Genomic DNA, 19,619 nt, shown 5'->3' on the forward strand with positions numbered 1-19,619 from the left:
AAATAAAATAAAATAAAATAAAAAGGACCTAACTGGAATCTAATTATGAGGAAACATTAGACATTCCCAAATTGTAGGACATTCTACACAGTAATTTACTTCTACTTTAGAAATATCAATGTTAGAAATACAAAAACAAACAAAAAACCCTAAGAAACTGTTCTAGACTAAGGGAGATGAAGAGACATGAAAACTAAAAGCAGGGGCGCCTGGGTGCTCAGCCGGTTAAGCGTCTGCCTCTGTCTCAGGTCATTATCCCAGGGTCCTGGGATCAAGCCCCACGTCCGGCTCCCTGCTCATCCGAGAGTCTGCTTGTCCCTCTCCCTCTACCCTGCTCGCGCGCTCTCTCTCTCTCTCTCAAATAAATAAAATCTTAAAAAAAAAAGAAAGAAAATTAAATGCATACATAATCTTGAATTTTTTTCTTCTGGGACAACTGGCAACATCTAAATAAAATCTGTACATTAGATAATAGTATTATACAATATTAAGTATCTGGTTTTGATAATTATTCTGCATTTATTACATTACAGGAATTCCCTATCTGTAAGAAATACACAGTAAAGTTAGAACAAATATAGTAAACCGTGAAGTCTTATAATTGTTCTTACAAAGTCTGTAAGTCCAAAGTTATATTCAAAGTATTTTTTAAATTTTAATAAAGCAAATATGACAAAGTGTTAATGACTGGTGAATCAAGGAATAATGGGTAAATACTGTACTATTCCCTCAACTTTAGTTTGAAAGTTTTTAGTAAATTAGGTTATGAAGATCAAATGAGATTAAATATAAGTAAAAGCATAAATAGTAAGATACTATGTAAATACAATAAATACAAAAAAATACACTTTAGCTAAATAGCACAAGAAAACAAACAAACCCAAACATGGGACATTTTAAGACAACTATCCTGGTCTCTTCAAAAACCAATTTTGCCTAGCAATTCTGCTCTTAGGTACAAACCCCAGAAAAATGACAACATATGACTACAAAATACCTGTACACAAACATTCACAGCAGTATTATTCATTACAGTCAAAAAGTAAAAATAACCCAAATATCCCTCAACTGATGAAAGGATAAACAAAATCTAGTATATCCAAACAATGAAATATTATTCAGCCACATAAAAAGGAATAAAGTTCTGATGTACACTATGACATGGATGAACCTTGGATACATTATGCTAAGTTAAGCCAGTCAGTCACAAAGGACCACATATTTTAAAACTCCATTTATATGAAATGTCCAGAATAAGCACATACAGAGAGACAGATGAGTGGTTGCTTAGGGCTGGAGAGGAAAGGCTAAGGAGTGACTACTCACAGGTATAAGATTTTGGGAGGGTGGGGAGAATGGTGAGGACAATGTTCTAAAACTGACTATGGTGATGACTGAACAACTCTGAATATACTAAAAACCACTGCACCGCTGTGCTCTTCAAATAGGTGAATGGTACAGTATGTGAATTATACCTCAATAAAGCAGTTATTTTAAAACAACAACAATGTGGTGAGGGTCAAGGCTTGCGATCTAGAAAGACAAAACCAAAACAATGTGTGAAATTTGCTTGGATTCTGATTCAAAAAAGCAACTATAAACAACACTGGAGTGTGGTCTAGATATTATACAATATTAGGAAGAAACAAACATTAATTTCTTCAGATATGATAATATAGAAGAAAGTACTCAGGAACTGCACATCAAAGTACTTAGGGGTGAACAGATATGTTATGTGACATCTTGTTTTCAAATAGTTCAACAATAATACAAACAAAACACACAGATAAAGCAATTCTGGCAAAATCATTTAATCTAAACCATGAGCATATACTAGTGTTACTAGTAAATACTAATTTAGGATTTGATCAAGGTGCTAGCCATCTGAAAGGCATACCAATTTGTAATCACTAACACACAAACTTTATGCATTATCTAGTTGCTAGACTAGAATGGTAGAGTACTTGTATCTTATTTATTCTTACTCATTTTAATTAATATTCAAAGACGAGTGAAAATAAACACATACTCACACTGTGCTTTTTATCTATTCTTTGATTGGTCTTCCTTAATTCACCAGACGGAGTCAGAGATGGTTTAAAATAAACAGTTCGATTTGCTGCTATGGAAACTGGCTTTGGGGTCATGAGTCTCTGAACAGGGGGATACTGAGAGTCCACCTTACAGGTAATCAGAAATCAAAAACAAACCTTTATTTTCATATATGTATCAGTGACACATATTTAAAAATTATTTGGCAATAGCTAATGTCACCTAGAGACCATGAATACTTTTTAGAGAAATACCCAGAGAGCGCAAATACTAAAAGGAAAAACTGACAGTAATAGAACCAAAGGTATATATCTTTATAAACCTATATATAAAATTCCAAATGGTTTCATAGACTATTTTATTCTAGACTTAATGACTTTTCACATATATGTGCACATGCACAAAATGGAAACTATATCCCAAAATGTTCTACAAATCTAAGCTTTTATAGGTTGAAATTTGAATACAGAAACTAAAACTGATTTTGCCACATTTCCCCCAAATTACTTTTTAGATATCCTTCAACTGGAAATAAAATTATTTTTAAACTAGCTATGAAAATAATTGGAAAAAACAAGCAAACATCTCTCCAAGTTAATTTTCCTCTATTGTTATTCAAAAACTAAGGCAAAAGTCTTAACAGAGTAAAACCCTGTTAAGAATTTCAAATCCTAAAATAAACTGGCATTATCATCTAAGCACACAAGTGTTTTGTCAACAGTCTTTTGCAACAAGGAAACACAGTAAAAGTCCTGTTGGTGTAAGAGGACTATAAAGCCAAGAACTTCTACTCTGTCCAAAGACCGTAACACTATGAATACAGTCCTTTCACTCTGCAGCAGCTGCGAACAACACTGGTTTCCAAGGCAGAGCCTCTGTATACCAGCTCTTCCCTAAACCCTCATCACGACTGTGATCTTACAAAACTCAATGAGAGTCTATTTTGTAGACTTTCCTGATAACATCTGTGAAACATGAACTACAATATTGTATTCTGGCCTTTATATAGCCTAACAGCCATTAATAAAATTCTATTGATATTATACTCAACCTTTAATAAAACTTTAATCAATGAGAACTTGTATTACGGCCCAGCTTTTCACAGTTACTTCTTTTTAAACAATCTAATATAAAACAGGAGTTTGGGGGCGCCTGGGTGGCTCAGTTGGTTAAGCGACTGCCTTCGGCTCAGGTCATGATCCTGGAGTCCCGGGATCGAGTCCCATATCGGGCTCCTTGCTTAGCAGGGGGTCTGCTTCTCCCTCTGATCCTCCCCCCTCTCATGTGCTCTCTCTCTCTCATTCTCTCTCTCAAATAAATAAATAAAATCTTTAAAAAAAAAAAAAAAAAACAGGAGTTTGGGAAAAGCAACTAATGCCATAAATTAATCCCATCACAGTGGCTAATAACAGATTCCCTCTTGCCTGATTACAAACACCTAGATAATTCTAAAAATTGTAAAGCCAACACTATCTGCCCAAAACCCCTCAATTTTAGCCTTCTGCAAAATTTCAGTAAAAGTAATTATAATTTACCAATATCTCACATACATTTCCCACAATTATGTCAGAAAATTATGATCATTTCAATCAGTTACTTCTGGGGGAAACTGGTGTTGCAATAAATGCTTTCACAAGGAAGGGTCTGGGAATCTGCTTCCCTGAAGGACACTTAACTAGCCACAAGTATAACTAACAAAAAACAGACCTCTGTGACTCTATCAAGCATCTTTTTGTTCCCACAATAATCTCCAAAGCTAATTTTAACCAAATAGAACACACGAAGAAGTGTTATCAAGATACTGTAACTTATATTTTGTACTAGTTCCCATACCTTGGAACAGTATTTTGGCTGACTAATGAAGATCTAGCAATCTGAAATTCTATTACACACAATAGATTTGACATGTTTGTTAAATGAGGGAAGTTTACAACGTTCAATGAGGGTTTTAGCTCACTGAACTTCTATGATTACTAAGCACTTCAAGCACTGTTTACTCCTACTTTTATCGGAAGGTAAGAGTTACTCACTGACTACCAAGATGCTGAAGATGGAAATGCCAAATAACCAAAAAATATTGACTGAGCATTTACTGCACTTACAGCACTATGCTAAGGCAGGCCCTCATAAGAAGCTACAATGTCCAAGTAAAACAATCTTATCTTTCAAACATGTTCCCTAATGACTATCAAATTCAATTTATATATTTACTAACTTAAAAATAAATATAACAAAACTGCTGAAAGTTTAATAAATGCAAAAGAAGTTTTACCCTTTCCCTTTTGGTCTGAAAGTCTGCAGTGGTATCCATTCCACTCCTATCCAGAGGCTGAAAAAGTAAAAATACTATTAGATTGGAAATTTTGAAGAATATGACTTTCATCACCAGTATATAAAAATACATCTCTAAAAAAAGGTTTAAAAATCAACTTACAGAATTCAGGGGAGAAGAAACAATAGATGGAATTCTTTTTGCATCCTGTTAATATTGAAACAGAAAAAAAAATAAGATTTTTCACGAAACTCAAATTTTGTCACACATACGCATCTAATTGTGATTCTAAAAATTTACCGCTAGAGGGCTTGACATCTTCTCTAAAGACTGCAATATTCGCCGAGCTGTTGAACTGGTCACACCATAGGATTGTGCATTGAGCTGCTTAGCTTTCATCTGTCTTTTGACTGGTGCCTATAAAGAAAACACTGTATGATTTTTTTGGACTGTAAACTCTAAAGCACATATTTCAGGAAATGAAAATATTTACAAAACAGAATGGATATCCAAAGAGAAATAGGATTAATGTGGTAATAGCAATTATCTCTAGGTGGTGTCATTAAGCATTAAGCTCAACTTTTTTTCTTTATACCTTTACTGAAAAGCCATTAAGCATTAAGTTCAACTTTTTTTCTTTATACCTTTACTTTTACAACCAGAAACAAACAGGATACCACGCACCACGCTACAGATCTGCAGCTATGTTAAATGGACAAAGTGAGATCACTGGTATAAAGTTTTAGCATTACCTTGAGCCATCAATCCCTGATTTTTTTTTTAAAGATTTTATTTATTTATTTGATAGAGAGACCCAGTGAGAGAGGGAACACAAGCAGGGGGAGTGGGAGAGTGAGAAGCAGGCTTCCTGCGGAGCAGGGAGCCCAATGTGGGACTTGATCCAGGACCCTGGGATCATGACCTGAGCCGAAGGCAGACGCTTAACGACTGAGCCACCCAGGCGCCCCTAAAACAGGTCTTCTTTGTAGCAGCTAGGCCCTGCCACCACTGTGCTTGGCTGAGTTCACAAATCTGTTGTAACCTGTAGCTTCCCCGTCCCTCCTCTGGCTCTTCTCTCCTGCTAAGCTTTGTTTCCTGGCAGTAATTAAAACCTCTGCCACTGCCGTAGCTACTGCTGCTGCTGGAACCACCACAGCCACCTTGGTTTCGTGGTTTGGCAAAGTATTGGCCTCCACCACCATAGGGGCAAGAGCTTCTGCCTCCAAAATTTCCTCCTTTCATGGGTCCAAAATTTGAGGATTGATTGTTGTTAACTGCCAAAATCATTATAGCTTCCGCCACCTCCAAAGTTGCTTCCATCATTACCAAATCTGTTATAGCCATCCCACTGCCACCGTATCCACCACCTCGACTGCCACCAAAGCCACCTTGACCACTGAAGTTCCCTCCACGACCGAAGTTGTCATTCCCACCAAAACCACCTCCACGACCACCACCAAGTTTCCAGAACCACTTTGACCTCTTTGGGGGGATGAAGCACTAGCCATCTCTTGCTTAGAGAGGGCTTTCCTTACTTCACAATTGTGGCCATTCACAGTATGGTATTTCTAAATGACAATCCTGTCTACAGAGTCATGGTCATCAAATGTTACAAAAGCAAAACCTCTTTTTGCCACTGCCTTGGTCAGTCATGATCTCGATCACTTCAATTTTCCCATATTGTTCAAAATAATCTCTTAGATGATGTTCTTCAGTGTCTTCTTTAATGCCACCAACAAAAATCTTTTTCACAGTTAAGTGGGCACCAGGTCTTTGAGAATCTTCCTTGAGACAGCCCTCTTTGGTTCCACAACTCTTCCATCCACCTTGTGTGGCCTTGCATTCATGGCTGCATCCATCTCCTCCACAGTGGCATACGTGACAAACCCAAAGCCTCTGGAGCGCTTGGTGTTTGGATCTCTCATTACCACACAGTCCGTAAGCGTTCCCCATTGCTCAAAATGGCTCCTCAGACTCTCATCAGTTGTTTGAAAGCTCAAACCTCTGATGAAGAGCTTCCGCAGCTGTTCAGGCTCTTTGGGAGACTCTGACTTAGACATGATAGCAGTAGGAGGGAAGACTTTAACGATGCTTACTCGGCGGCGTCCACGGGCAGAAAGCGGAAATTTAAATTTTTAAACTAACTCATTTCTCAAATTTTGACATAAGAAAAATTTTAAACACTCAGGCTATTTCTTCATGACCTTTAGCTTTCTTAAAATTGGAGTTAAGGAAAACACCTTATAAAGAATAGGTAAGCACCCTTTAATATGCAAGCAATGTTTACAAATTCCAATTAAAACACTTTCTTTTCTCAAGAATGCATTACAACAATCCAATAACCAAGCGACTACCACAAAACAATTTGGCAATGTTTGATATAAAGATATTATCACAATTGAAACATAAGCCAGTTTCTACAAATAGCTCATACTATCTGAAAAATTGAACCATAATAACTACTTTATAAATAATGTTTCTCTGATACCAAACATTGATGACATTTTCAGAGTAGCTACAATATTCTCCATTAGTTTTATTAAGAATTTGATGCTCGTTAAGGATTGCTGTTGAGGCCAAAAGCTTTGGCAAAACATGAGGCAACATTAAAATCCTCTAGGAAAATATGATAGTCTGTTCTGTCACTGGATTCTACTGGTCAGTGGCCACTCAGGACCTTAATTCACTAATGAATAAAATGGAACTGAATTAGAGAATCTTTATCTCCCAGCTCTAACACTCTAGGAAAGGAGTAATAGATTCATCCCAAATGTCAATGATAAACATTTGGAGGCCTGTGCTGAGAAGGATTTTAAGGGTATGTCACGACTTAGCATTAAAAAGTATAAGATTCAATGTAAGAAAGGAAGGAAGAAATAGCAAGAATATACTCTGACTTGGACTATTCTATGAATCATAGGCTTGCATCATTCTTATCTTCTACTAACACGCTTAACTATTATTTTAACTTTAAATAAATGTTTAAAGGAGTAATATGATCCAGTTTAAGCTCTAGAAAAAGCTCCCTGTGTAACTCCAACATCTAGTTAACACTTTCTGAAGTAACAAAATATTGCCCTTCATGAACACTTTCAGAAATAAAACTCCTAATTACTGTTAACTATATACTTGAAATCATCCTCTAATTAGGAAAGCAAGAAACTAAAGACAAGACAAAATCTTAAAATATACTTCTTTCTATGTCCTTGCTGTTTGTTACAGACTATCATTTTCCCCACAGACTCCCCTCTCCAAAAGCCCACATACTCTAAGTATAATTATTCTCCATCTTTAAAATGTCAAAATCTGTGAAAGTAAGCACAGTAACATACACAAAACAATTTTTATGATCTTCAAAAAACTCTTTTAAGGTAAAACACAGAATGGTGGAATTCACCTTGAATTTATTGTTTTAAAGTTATCAATTTCCACTTGTTCTTTGCTAATACATATGTAAATACAACTGATTTTGTATATTGACCTTGTATCCTATGATCCTGCTAAACTCACTCACAAGTTCTGATAACTTTTTTTTTTTAATTTCTTAGGCTTTTTTTCCTACACAGATAAGCACAATGTCTATGCCTTGCATTTCTTTCTTGCTGCCTAGGACTGGCAGTATAGCATTACGCAGTAGCCGCGCTAACAGACATCCTAGTTCTCTTCCTGCCCTGAGGAGAGTATTCAGTCTTTCACCATTAGTATGACGCTCGCTGAAGATTTTCTATAGATACCATTTAACAGGCTGAGGAGATCCCCATTTATTCCTTGGGCTACAGAAAATTATCATGAACAGACACTGAATCTTGTCAAATGTGTTTTATGCATCTGTGGAGATGTTCATATGGTTTTTATTCTTTAGTTTGTTTACATGGTAGATCACATTAATTTTCAAATGTTGAGCCAACCTTGCATTCCTCGGATAAACCCTACTTTATCAAGACACAGTATCCTTTTTATATGTGCTAGATTCAATTTGCAAATATCTGTAGAGAAGGTTTGGGTCTGTAATTCATTAGAAATATTGGTCTGTGGCTTTCTTGTAATGCCTCTGTCTGGTTTCAGTATCAGGGTAATGTTGGCCTCATAAATACAATGGAAGAGTACCCTCCTATTATATGGAAAAGTTTGCATAGAATTGGTATTCTTTCTTAAATGTTTGGTAGAATTCACCAATGAAGATATCTGAGCCTGGAGTTTTCTTTGCTGGAAGGTATCTTAACTACGTATTCAATTTATTGAATAGACTATTTGGGCTACTATATCTTAGCTAATATCAAATAACATGAAATACTTAGGTATAAATCTAACAAAATATGTGCAAGCTGTGTATGATGAATACTACAAAACACTGATAAAGGAAATTTCAAAAAGACAAATAAATGGAGAGCCATGCTGTGTTCAAGGATTGGGAGATCCAAGTTTATTAAGATGTATATTCTCCCCCAAATTCATCTTCAGACCCAATGCAATCCTAATCAAAATTCCAATAGATTGTAGAAACTGGTAATGTGATTCTAAAATTATGAAAAAGCAAAAGATCTAGGAAAGCCAAAACAAGCTTGTAAAGGAACAAAGTTGGAGGACTCACATTAGTGATTTCAAGATTACCGCGAAGCTATAGTAATCAAGAGAGTTTAGAGTTCGCCTAAGGATACGTAGAAATAGAAAATAATAAAAAGTCAAGATAATAATGCCATCTGCCATAAATGTATCATTTATAATATACAGTCAAGCCATATTCATATTAATAATAAAAAGTCAAGCCACATATATGGTCAAGTGATTTTCAAACAAAGATGCAAAGGCAAAGCAATGTAGAATGTATAAATTTTTTCGGTACTAGAAAAATTGGACACCCCTTATGTTTTTGTTTTTTTTAAAGATTTTATTTATTTATTTGACAGAGAGAGAGATAGCAAGAGCAGGAACACAAGCAGGGGGAGTGGGAGAGGGAGAAGCAGACTTCCTGCTGAGCAGGGAGCCTGATGCGGGGCTCGATCCCAGGACCCTGGGATCATGACCTGAGCCGAAGGCAGCCACTTAACCGACTGAGCCACCCAGGCGCCCCTGGACACCCCTTATGTTAAAAAAAAAAATCTTGATCCCTACCTCATGACATGACACATACCACAGACAAAAATTAACACAAAACAGGGGCGCCTGGGTGTAGCTCAGTCATTAAGTGTCTGCCTTGGGCTCAGATCATGATCCCAGGGTCCTGGGATCAAGCCCCGCATCAGGCTTCCCTGCTCAGCGGGAAGCCTGCTTCTCCCTCTCCCACTCCCCTTGCTTGTGTTCCTTCTCTCACTGTGTATCTCTCTGTCAAATAAATAAATAAAATCTTAAAAAACAAAAAAAAATTAACACAAAACAGATCACAAGACTAAATTAAAACCTAAAACTATAAAGCCTCTAGAAAACACAGAAGAAAGTCTGTGACCCTAGCTTAGGCAAAAATGTCATACTACACCAAAAGCATGAACCATGTAAGGAAAAATAAAACATACTGCATGCCATCAAAAGTAAAAAACTTCTCTTCAAAAGTCTTAAGCCAGGGAATGGGAGAGGAGGTTTGCACAACATATATCTAATAAAGGACTTAATAAAGGAATAACATACTCTCTCAAAACTTATTAATAAAAAAAACAACCCTATTAAAAAATGGGCAAGGGGAACCTGGGGTAACTCAGCTGGTTGAGTGTCTGACTCTTGATGTTGGCTCAGGTCATGATCTCAGGGTCATGAGATCAAGCCCACACTGGGCTCCTGACTCAGCTGGGAGTCTGCTTGAGTCTCTCCCTCTGCCCCTCCCCACCCTTCACGTGCGTGCACACTCTCTCTAAAAATGAATAAACCTTTTTTTTTTTGAGATTTTATTTATTTATTTGACAGAGAGAGACACAGTGAGAAAGGGAACACAAGCAAGGGGAGTGGGAGAGGGAGAAGCAGGCTTCCCACGGAGCAGGGAGCCCGATGTGGGACTCGATCCCAGGACCCTGAGATCATGACCTGAGCAGAAGGCAGACACTTAACCAACTGAGCCACCCACACGCCCCAATAAATAAATCTTTAAAACAAAAAATGGGCAAAAGATTTGAACAGATGTTTCACTAAAGATGATACATTTATGGCAGATAAGCACACAAAATGATGCTCAGTTTCATAAATAAAAACCACAGTTATGTGGAGTTACCACTACATGCCTATTAGAATGGCTAAAATAAAAAAAACAAAAAACAAAGAACTGATGACAAGTGCTGCCCAGAACATTCACTGCTGAGAATGCAAAGTGGTACCAGCCATTCTGGAAATCAGTGTGGCAATTTATTATAAAGTTTAATGTATACTTACCATAAGACCCAGCGGCCAACTTCTAGGTATTTACCCAAGAGAAATGAAAATTTATGTTCACACAAAATGTTCATAACCACTTTAATCACAACTGCCCCAAATCAGAAACAACCCAAGTGTCCTTTCACTAGTGAATGGATAAACAAATTACACCTCAGCAATAAAAGGAACTACTGATAAAGGCAAAAATATGTATTAATCTCAGATGCATTATGCTAAGTAGAACAAGCCATATTCAAAAGGCTAGAAACTGTATTGATTAAATTTCAATGACATTCTGGAAACATCAAAACTACAGGGAAAGAAAACAGATCGGTGGTTGCCAGAGGGTGGAAAGCAGAAAGAGGGGTCAACTACAGAGAGGCATAAGGTAACATTTGGGGTGATGGAAATGTTTATTCAATACTTTGCAGAGTGGGTACACAACTCTATGTATTCTGTTAAAATTCAATTACTCTAATAAGGGTAAATTTTACTATACATAATTTATACCTCAATTTTTTTTTTTTTTAAAGATTTTATTTATTTATTTGAGACAGAGAGAATGAGAGACAGAGAGCATGAGAGGGAGGAAGGTCAGGGGGAGAAGCAGACTCCCTGCCGAGCAGGGAGCCCGATGCGGGACTCGATCCTGAGACCCCAGGATCATGACCTGAGCCAAAGGCAGTCGCTTAACCAACTGAGCCACCCAGGCGCCCACACCTCAATTTTTTTAAAAAAGAAATATTAACTCCTAAATTAATTCCTAAAGCACAGATGCATATAACACACTCAAAAATGTAATGAATAAATATTCACTTAGGTCTAAAATAATGTTCAGACAGTCCCTAAATGAAAAGAATGTTTCTAATCCACAGTTCTAGCACTTTACCAAAAAAATAACCGAACCACAACTCCATTTGAGGTCCATCAGTTACCTGTCAATTATTATCTTTTTTTTTTTTAAGTTCCCAGTCCTTCTCCTATTCAAACCAACCTGATATGGTGTGTTTCGTAGTTTCGGCTGTCTTACAGCAGCTGCTGCCCCACCATACGTTGTTTTTCCAGGATAAAAAGGAGAATCTCCAAGCTGACTTGTTTTAAGGATTGAAGAATTCCCAAGTGACTGCACAGAAACACAACAATAAATTATGAGCAATAAACACTCAAAACCAATGTGATTAAATCAAATTGTATTAGTACTCACAGGGGAAAGTGTTCCAAAGGCAGATAAGTTGAATGCTGGTTTTTTTGAGCTGGTGGCAATGTGCTGTGAGAGTGAGGGAGTACGTTCACCCTCTGGGGACCACAGAGGTGGCAATGAAGTATTCTTTGTAACAGCTATATCTGAAACAAAAATGTGCACTGCAGAGTAAGAGCACTAATTACAAGAAAATGGAAATTACAAGTCAGAAAAAACCTATCCCATGAAATTTAACTTCACTACCAAATGCCAAGAATACCTTTATCAGAAGCTCTTGAAGAAAAACCACTGGTAGTTGAGATGTTATCATCATCATGCTGAGAGGTAGAATCTTTAATTTCCTTTACAAGGGAAAATCCAGAACTGCCAATTGGGAATGCCGAGGATGTGGAGGGCTGACAGTGTAATGCAGGAGATTCCAACATGGAGAAATTCATATGGCTCCGATGAAGAGAAGGCCTTGTTAATACATCTGGGTAATTTGAAGTACTAGTTGTTGAGGGTTCTTAAAAAAAAAAAAGGCATTAATATTATGAAAATACAGCTTAGAAAAATATCACAACAAAATGGTGTTTAAAAAAACATACTATATAATAAATATAGCTTCAGTGCAAGTCACTGAAGCCTCCCATGATAAGCCAAATTTAGGCTATTCTTTAGCCAAACAAGGTTTCATCTAACGGCAATGAACTTACTTAACCTAGTATCAAACCATGTTTCAGGGTTCACATACAACTTCTAAAAGTGCATGGTCCTTTATTTTCCTTGAATTGGTATTATAAAACTTGCTTGTAAAAAATAAAATCAAAGAAGTTATATAAGAAAGTCATGAAACAAAAAGGATGTCTGGTTCCTCCAGACATAACCACTATTAAATCTGTATATCCTCCCAGATATTTTATATGCATACATAAATGTTTTCCCCTTATATAATCACACCATGCATCCAGTTCTAGGACTTGTTTTTCTGTTTACCAATATAATTGTCTCTATATACAAAGCATTCCCTTTAAAGACCACATTGTATTTTATCATAGTCACTGATTATATTTATGTGATTATTTTCCCAGTGCTCCATCAAACAAATATGCACTGATATCTGCATACTTTTCAGAGTATTCTTTTGGATTAATCCATGGTTCTCTAAGAATATGACAGAAACATGAAGACAAATTATTAAACACTTTTAAGCTATCCACAAAAATATCTGAGTCTGTAAGCCTAAGTTGGGCCCCTAAAGCTGCCTAAGTATCCAAGGTATGAGATTCAATGGGATGAACATTGATATGTGGAACTGCTGTCTGGACTGGATCACAGAGTGTGTGCTCATTTTTGCTTATGAGACATACTATGATCCTGTCAAGTTATACTCCCACAAACAGCAAATGACAATGGATATTTCCACCATCCTCTCTAACACTGGATATTAACCTTTCCTGATTTCTGTCAATCTACTATGTCAAACGGCATCATCATTTTATTTGCATTTACTTAAATGAGAGGGATATTGAGCATTCTTCTCTATATTCATTGGTCATTTATATTTCTTCTTTTATTAACTGCTTACTGATACAGTCCCTCTTACTATTAAGATTAGTAAAATCTAATTTTTGATCAGTAAGATACTGTGATATGATCTGAAATATTACAACTAATTTTTCAACTAATTGATTGAACCTATTCATTTTGTTGATGGTGCCTTTTGCAGTACAGAAAATAACCTGTACCTTGTTTACAAGGACTTTTACCAAGACTATAAGAAATTTAAATTTTTACTCATTTTTTTGGTACTGTACAGTTACTTTTATGTCAGTATAATGTTTAATCTTGAGTCCATCTGGAATCAGTTATGACGTAGTAGTGAACAAATGATTCAGCTTGTTTTCCAAACGGTTAGCCTGTTCATATTCTAAAATTACCTTCTTATATAAGCTATCTTTTAATCACTGATAGAGAAGCCGCCACTACCACAATACTAAATTCCAAAGGCTTTTCACTCCTTTCCCGACTGATATATCTGTACCAGTACTATAATGTTTTACCTACTCTAACTTTGGAACACATTTAGTAACTGTAAAAGTCACTCCAACCTACCCCCCACATTCCCTTTATTCCTTTTCAGAATCTCTCTGTTCATCTTCAGGTATATTTTCAAGAATTTTAAAATCATTTGTCAAGTTTACAAAAGACTTACAGTTAGGCTGGAATAACTCGGCCTCCAGACTAGCACTTCTACTATAATTTAAATAATTATTAAACTGGACAAAATATGAGACATCTTTCAGACAACAGAAAACAGCACTCAAAAATAGAAAAACTCAGAATAAATAGAAAATTCAAAAAGTGAGCCCTATCATTACCCCGGCTCTCTACCTAGGTATATTTTCGGACCTGGAAGAGAAAACTGGAGTCCAAGCAGAACATGACAGGCAGAAATCAGAATGGGGCACTGGACAGTAGAAAACTGGTTAGGGCAGGGCCTTCAAAAGTCCAAATGGGAGTGTCCAGAGAATGAATGGGCTATCCATGCACAGAGTAAGACCATCTAAGGCTTTACCAAATACCAGCTGCTATAGAGTTGAGAAAACAGACACCAGGAGGTGAGCAATGCTAGGGGGCAAGAAGCAGTGCTAAGCACACAGAAGCTACAGTGTGGCCAGAACTTAAGAGATCCCTTTTATAAGCACCTCCTTAAAATCCATGGCATTCAGCTGAGATGTTGGAAACGCTTCCCCTTGAGACTAGGGATGATGTCCTAAAAGCCATAGGGGAAACAGTTTGGAGGCTAAAAGTCCTACCACTTTAGGGAACTTAAACACCTTGGACCTTCTAGAGATACACATTAACAAAACATAAAACTAAGTTTACAAAGTTCAAAATGATCACTTAATAACAACTGCCTGCTCAAACAAGAATCAATACTCCTCACGGGAAGGTAACAGCATTCAGAATCTTTACATATATTATTCAAAATGACACTATTTAGGCAGAAACCATTTGATATAACAAAAATGCGATCAATAGTGAGGGGAAAAACAGTCAACAGGAATTGACTATAAGACAGCCAATTTAACCTTAACAAAGGCTTTAAAATAAGTATTTTAGGGGTGCCTGGGTGGCACAGCTGGCTGAGCATCTGACTCTTGGTTTCAGCTCAGGTTGGGATCTCAGGGTTGTGAGATCCAGCCCCATATTGGGCTCTGTGCTCAGCGGGGAGTCTGCTTGAGATTCTCTCCCTCTGCCCATCCTCTTGTGCTCTCTAAATAAGTAAATAAATATTTAAAAAATAAAATAAAAATAAGTATTTTAAATACGTTCAAAGTTCCTAATAGACTCATTAAAATTGATCTGGATCACACTAAAGCTAAAAGTTTTTTGTTTTTTTTTTGTTTTTAAGATTTTATTTATTTGAGGGCACGCCTGGGTGGCTCAGTTGGTTAAGCGACTGCCTTCGGCTCAGGTCATGATCCTGGAGTCCCTGGATCGAGTCCCGCATCGGGCTCCCTGCTTGGCAGGGAGCCTGCTTCTGCCTCTGACCCTCCCCCCCCTCATGTGCTCTCTCTCTCTCTCATTCTCTGTCAAATAAATAAAATCTTTATTAAAAAATAATAAATAAATAAAGTTTCATTGGGCGCCTGGGTGGCTCAGTCAATTAAGCGACTGCCTTCGGCTCAGGTCATGATCCTGGAGTCCCGGGATCGAGTCCCGCATCGGGCTCCCTGCTCGGCGGGGAGCCTGCTTCTCCCTCTCCCTCTACTGCTCCCCTGCTTGTGCTCTCTCTCTCTGTCAAATAAATAAAATCTTAAAAAAAAAAAAAAAAGAGTTATTGGGTTTTTTTCCTATATTAACTTTGTGATTAATTTCTACAATTCTCTTATTCTAACAAGTTTTGTTTTATTTTGTTTTTTTAATCAATTGGCTTAGGTTTTCTGGGTATTACTGGCAAGGAAGGATCATTTTGCCTCCTTCTTCCCAGTACTTACACATATACATACATCCTCTATAATTACATCTTTAATATCTAGAAGTAGTGATGATGGGCTTCCAATTTATACCTGATAATAGGAATGTTTCTAATGTTTCACCATAACATGTGATTCTGGCCTCTGGATGACTAACATGTTAAGGAAGTGGTGGTCTCCAACTTCTAAATGAAATAAAGAAGAATGGACTTAAAGTTCTAGCAAATGCCTGTTAAATATCTACCAGAAAGAAAAAAAATTGTAAGATGGTTTCACCTATAAATATGCTAAATTATATTAATAAGTCCCTCATAATGAACGATTCCTTACATCCCAAGATTAACTCTTCCCAGTAAGAAGATTCTGCTATTCTTTAATGTGCTGCTGGACTGTATTTGCTACTCTGTAATTTTCTTCCCAAAAGTATATCTTCAAAAATACTTCACAGCATAAGCAATACAAAACAATTCTGGATTAGTTTCAAGGTATTCTTATGCAAAAATTAAGATGCAGATAAAAACACTTAACTAGGACTAGGAGGAAACACCAACTTAATAAAAGCCATATATGAAAAACTCACAGCTAACATCAAACCCAGTGGTGAAAGACGGAGATTCTCCTCTAAAATCAGGAACAAGACAAGGATACCTGCTCTACCCACTTCTTTTTAACCCAGTACTGGAAGCTCTGGCCAGAGTTGTAAGGCAAGCAGAAGAAAGATACCCAAATTGGAAAGGAAGAAGTAAAATATCCTATTCACAAATGATATAGCTTATATGTAGAAACTCCTAAATATTACACACACACACACACACACACACACCCCACCCCCCGCTGGAATAAACAAATTGAGCAAAGTAGCAGATTACAAAATCAATACACAAAAATGAGTTGTGTTTCTATACACTAACAATGTGCATTCTGAAAAGTAAAATAAGAAAACAATTCCAGGGGTGGCTGGGTGGCTCAGTGGGTTAAATGTCTGCCTTCAGCTCAGGTCATGATCCTGGAGGCCCCTGGATCAAGCCCTGCATCGGGTTCCCCCCTTCCCCCGCTCAGCTCAGTGGGGAGTCTGCTTCTCCCTCTGCCCCTCACCCTACTCTCCTGCTTTCTCTCTAATAAGTAAATAAAATCTTAAAAAAACAAAGAAAAGAAAAGTTCCATTAACAATAGCATCGGAAAGAATAAAACACTTAGAAATTAATCAAAAGAGGGGCACCTAGGGGGCTCAGTGGGTTAAGCGTCTGCCTTCAGCTCTGTCATGACCCCAGGGTCCTGGGATCGAGCCCCGCATCGGGCTCCCTGCTCAGCCAGGAGCCTGCTTCTCCCTCTCCCTCTGCTGCTCCCCCTGCTTATGCTCTCTCACATGCTCTTTTTCTGTCAAATAAATAAAATCTTAAAAAAAAAAAAAAAATCACTATTCATGAAAAACCATACTTTAAAAATCCAATAGAACATTTAAATTGTTTTATATGTAGTAATTTCTTATCAAGCTCACTCCAGTTAAGACAGCTACGGGCTAGAGTCTGAAAATCTACCGGTATTAACAGTTAAGCTTGTATTATTTCCATTTCCCTGCAGTCAGAACACACATACATAAAGATTAAAATGTTTCTTAGGGTATTTAGTATTCTAATTTTGTAGTGTATTAGATCATAAAACTGTTTTTTACTTATCCCATTCTCTCATCCCTGCATCAGTTTATCCTATAGGATAAAAGGGGACAATTTTCTAGCTATTGGCAGACATCCGCTAAATCTAGTCTACACAGAAACTACGAAGGAAAAAGAAATCTACTATGACCTACTTCTACTTGAAGGCATGATGCTAACAGCAATGGTACTTTTTAATACTTACAGAGCTTCTTTCCACCCAAAACCAACCCAAAAGACATAGTTTGGGATAAGACTAAACAAGGCCATGTCATCTACAGATTTATATCAGCCACACATGCTCAGTTTCTAAGAGTATACCTTTAATCACATGGTATCAATTAGACAAAGCAGTCTACAACTTCAATCTACTGTTGACTAGTGTACTAGATATGCCATTGTGGAGTCTTTCAGAGGCCTGAACTCATAACTGACTCAATGAAACCTGTACATTATTTCAGATTCCACTAACCTAGCAGAAGAAATCCAGACACGCAAAGGCTCACCATCATTAAGACAGTCAACACAACGAAGTACACAGGCAGAAAGCTGCAGACAACAGATTTTAAATGGGCCACAGATTCCATAACTGTTCTTACTGCCCTGTACTATTTGAAGAATGCACAATACCCTCCAGCTCTAGTTACTATTAATATAAAAGTTATACTGGTAGAATTGAGTAAACAACATTCAGGACTGCTTTAAGCTTTCAATTATTTTAAGCTTTCTATAATTTGACACCACTTTAAGAGCAGATAGTTCTAAGCTGTTTTTTGAGAATGCACTGTCGGGGCGCCTGGGTGGCTCAGTCGGTTAAGTGGCTGCCTTCGGCTCAGGTCATGATCCCAGGGTCCTGGGATCGAGCCCCACATCGGGCTCCCTGCTCGGCGGGAAGCCTGCTTCTCCCTCTCCCACTCCCCCTGCTTGTGTTCCCTCTCTCGCTGTGTCGCTCTCTGTCAAATAAATAAATAAAATCTTTAAAAAAAAAAAAAAAAAAGAATGCACTGTCAAATTCAAATGTCATGTTTGAGAGTAAACAGTTCTTTATCTAGTAAGATAATATTCATCACACTGGGGAGTTATCAGTGGTACTTTAAATCACACATTATGTGATTACAACTACTGAATAATGCAATAAATACTGTGAGAAAAGAACTACCTGGAACTAACAAAGTTTAAGATAGGAGCAGGATTGGGGCACGTGGGTGGCTCAGTTGGTTAAAGGTCTGTCTTTGGCTCAGGTCATGATCCACAGCCCCTCATCGGGTTCCCTGCTCAGGGGGGGAGCCTGCTTTTCCCTTTCTCTGCCCCTCCCCACCGCTCGTGCTGTCTCTCTCTCAAATAAATACATAAAATCTTTATAAAAAAAATCTTTAAAAAAAAAAGATAGGAGCAGGGTTCAGATCTAAGATAAGAATGAGGTGGGAAATGCTATCAAGTTCCTGAAATTAGTATCAAGAAGCGGCTCACAATTTGCTTCTACATAATTAGAGGAGTTAGTGTGGGAAAGTGGGTGAGTAAGTGTGGGAAGAGAGAAAACAAGATCAGTCATAAGTTGGTTGTCTTTGAAGCTGGGTAATGGGTACATGGGGGTTTCACTGCACTATCCTCCTTACTTGCGCAGTTTAAAATCTTCCATAGTAATTTTAGAAGCTAACTCACAGAGGTATGTATACTATACATGTAACAGAAAAGCTAGGATATAAACTTAATAACATAATGAATAAAATCCAAGTTGGAACTGACCTTGGCACACCACTAAATTAATTCCATTATTTTGATGAAAATACAAACACACACAAAAAAGAACTTTATAGATATAAAATGAGAAACACTCCATTTATCTCGCACCTGAACTAAATTAATTCTTTAAGTTAGTTAATCCTCAAAAGTACACTCATTAAGATGGAAAAGAGTGTCAGTCACTGTGGATATAGGCTGGAGAACACCAGAAGTCTCTAATGAAAAGAGAAACCAGGGTCCCCTTCAATGCCCATGAAAAAAAAATGACATGGAGGCAATCAGCATAGACCTACTAGATTAAGCCTCAAGGCGGTTGTTGATAATGTATTTGAAAGAAATCTGTCCCAAGTATAGATATTAGAACTTCCTAAGTTATTCTAATAAAAAATAAGCAAACATTT

General features: G+C 37.2%; 1 protein-coding gene across 2 annotated transcripts in view; it reads right to left on the reverse strand.

Moving 5' to 3' along the window:
• The window catches only part of NUP153 (nucleoporin 153), a 77,943-nt gene that overhangs the window by 38,688 nt on the left and 19,636 nt on the right, over window positions 1-19,619 (reverse strand). For both annotated transcript variants that reach the window (XM_034985732.1, XM_034985733.1), the window contains exons 3-9: window positions 12,121-12,366; window positions 11,865-12,004; window positions 11,655-11,783; window positions 4,625-4,741; window positions 4,487-4,531; window positions 4,325-4,381; window positions 2,034-2,180 (exon numbers count right to left, since the gene is read on the reverse strand). In XM_034985732.1, the coding sequence (XP_034841623.1) occupies window positions 2,034-2,180; window positions 4,325-4,381; window positions 4,487-4,531; window positions 4,625-4,741; window positions 11,655-11,783; window positions 11,865-12,004; window positions 12,121-12,366 (881 nt within the window). The remainder of the gene's footprint in view (window positions 1-2,033; window positions 2,181-4,324; window positions 4,382-4,486; window positions 4,532-4,624; window positions 4,742-11,654; window positions 11,784-11,864; window positions 12,005-12,120; window positions 12,367-19,619) is intronic.

Source organism: Mirounga leonina, unplaced genomic scaffold (genome assembly GCF_011800145.1).
Source record: "Mirounga leonina isolate KUSES-001 unplaced genomic scaffold, KU_Mleo_1.0 Mir_366, whole genome shotgun sequence".
Taxonomy (NCBI): domain Eukaryota; kingdom Metazoa; phylum Chordata; class Mammalia; order Carnivora; family Phocidae; genus Mirounga; species Mirounga leonina.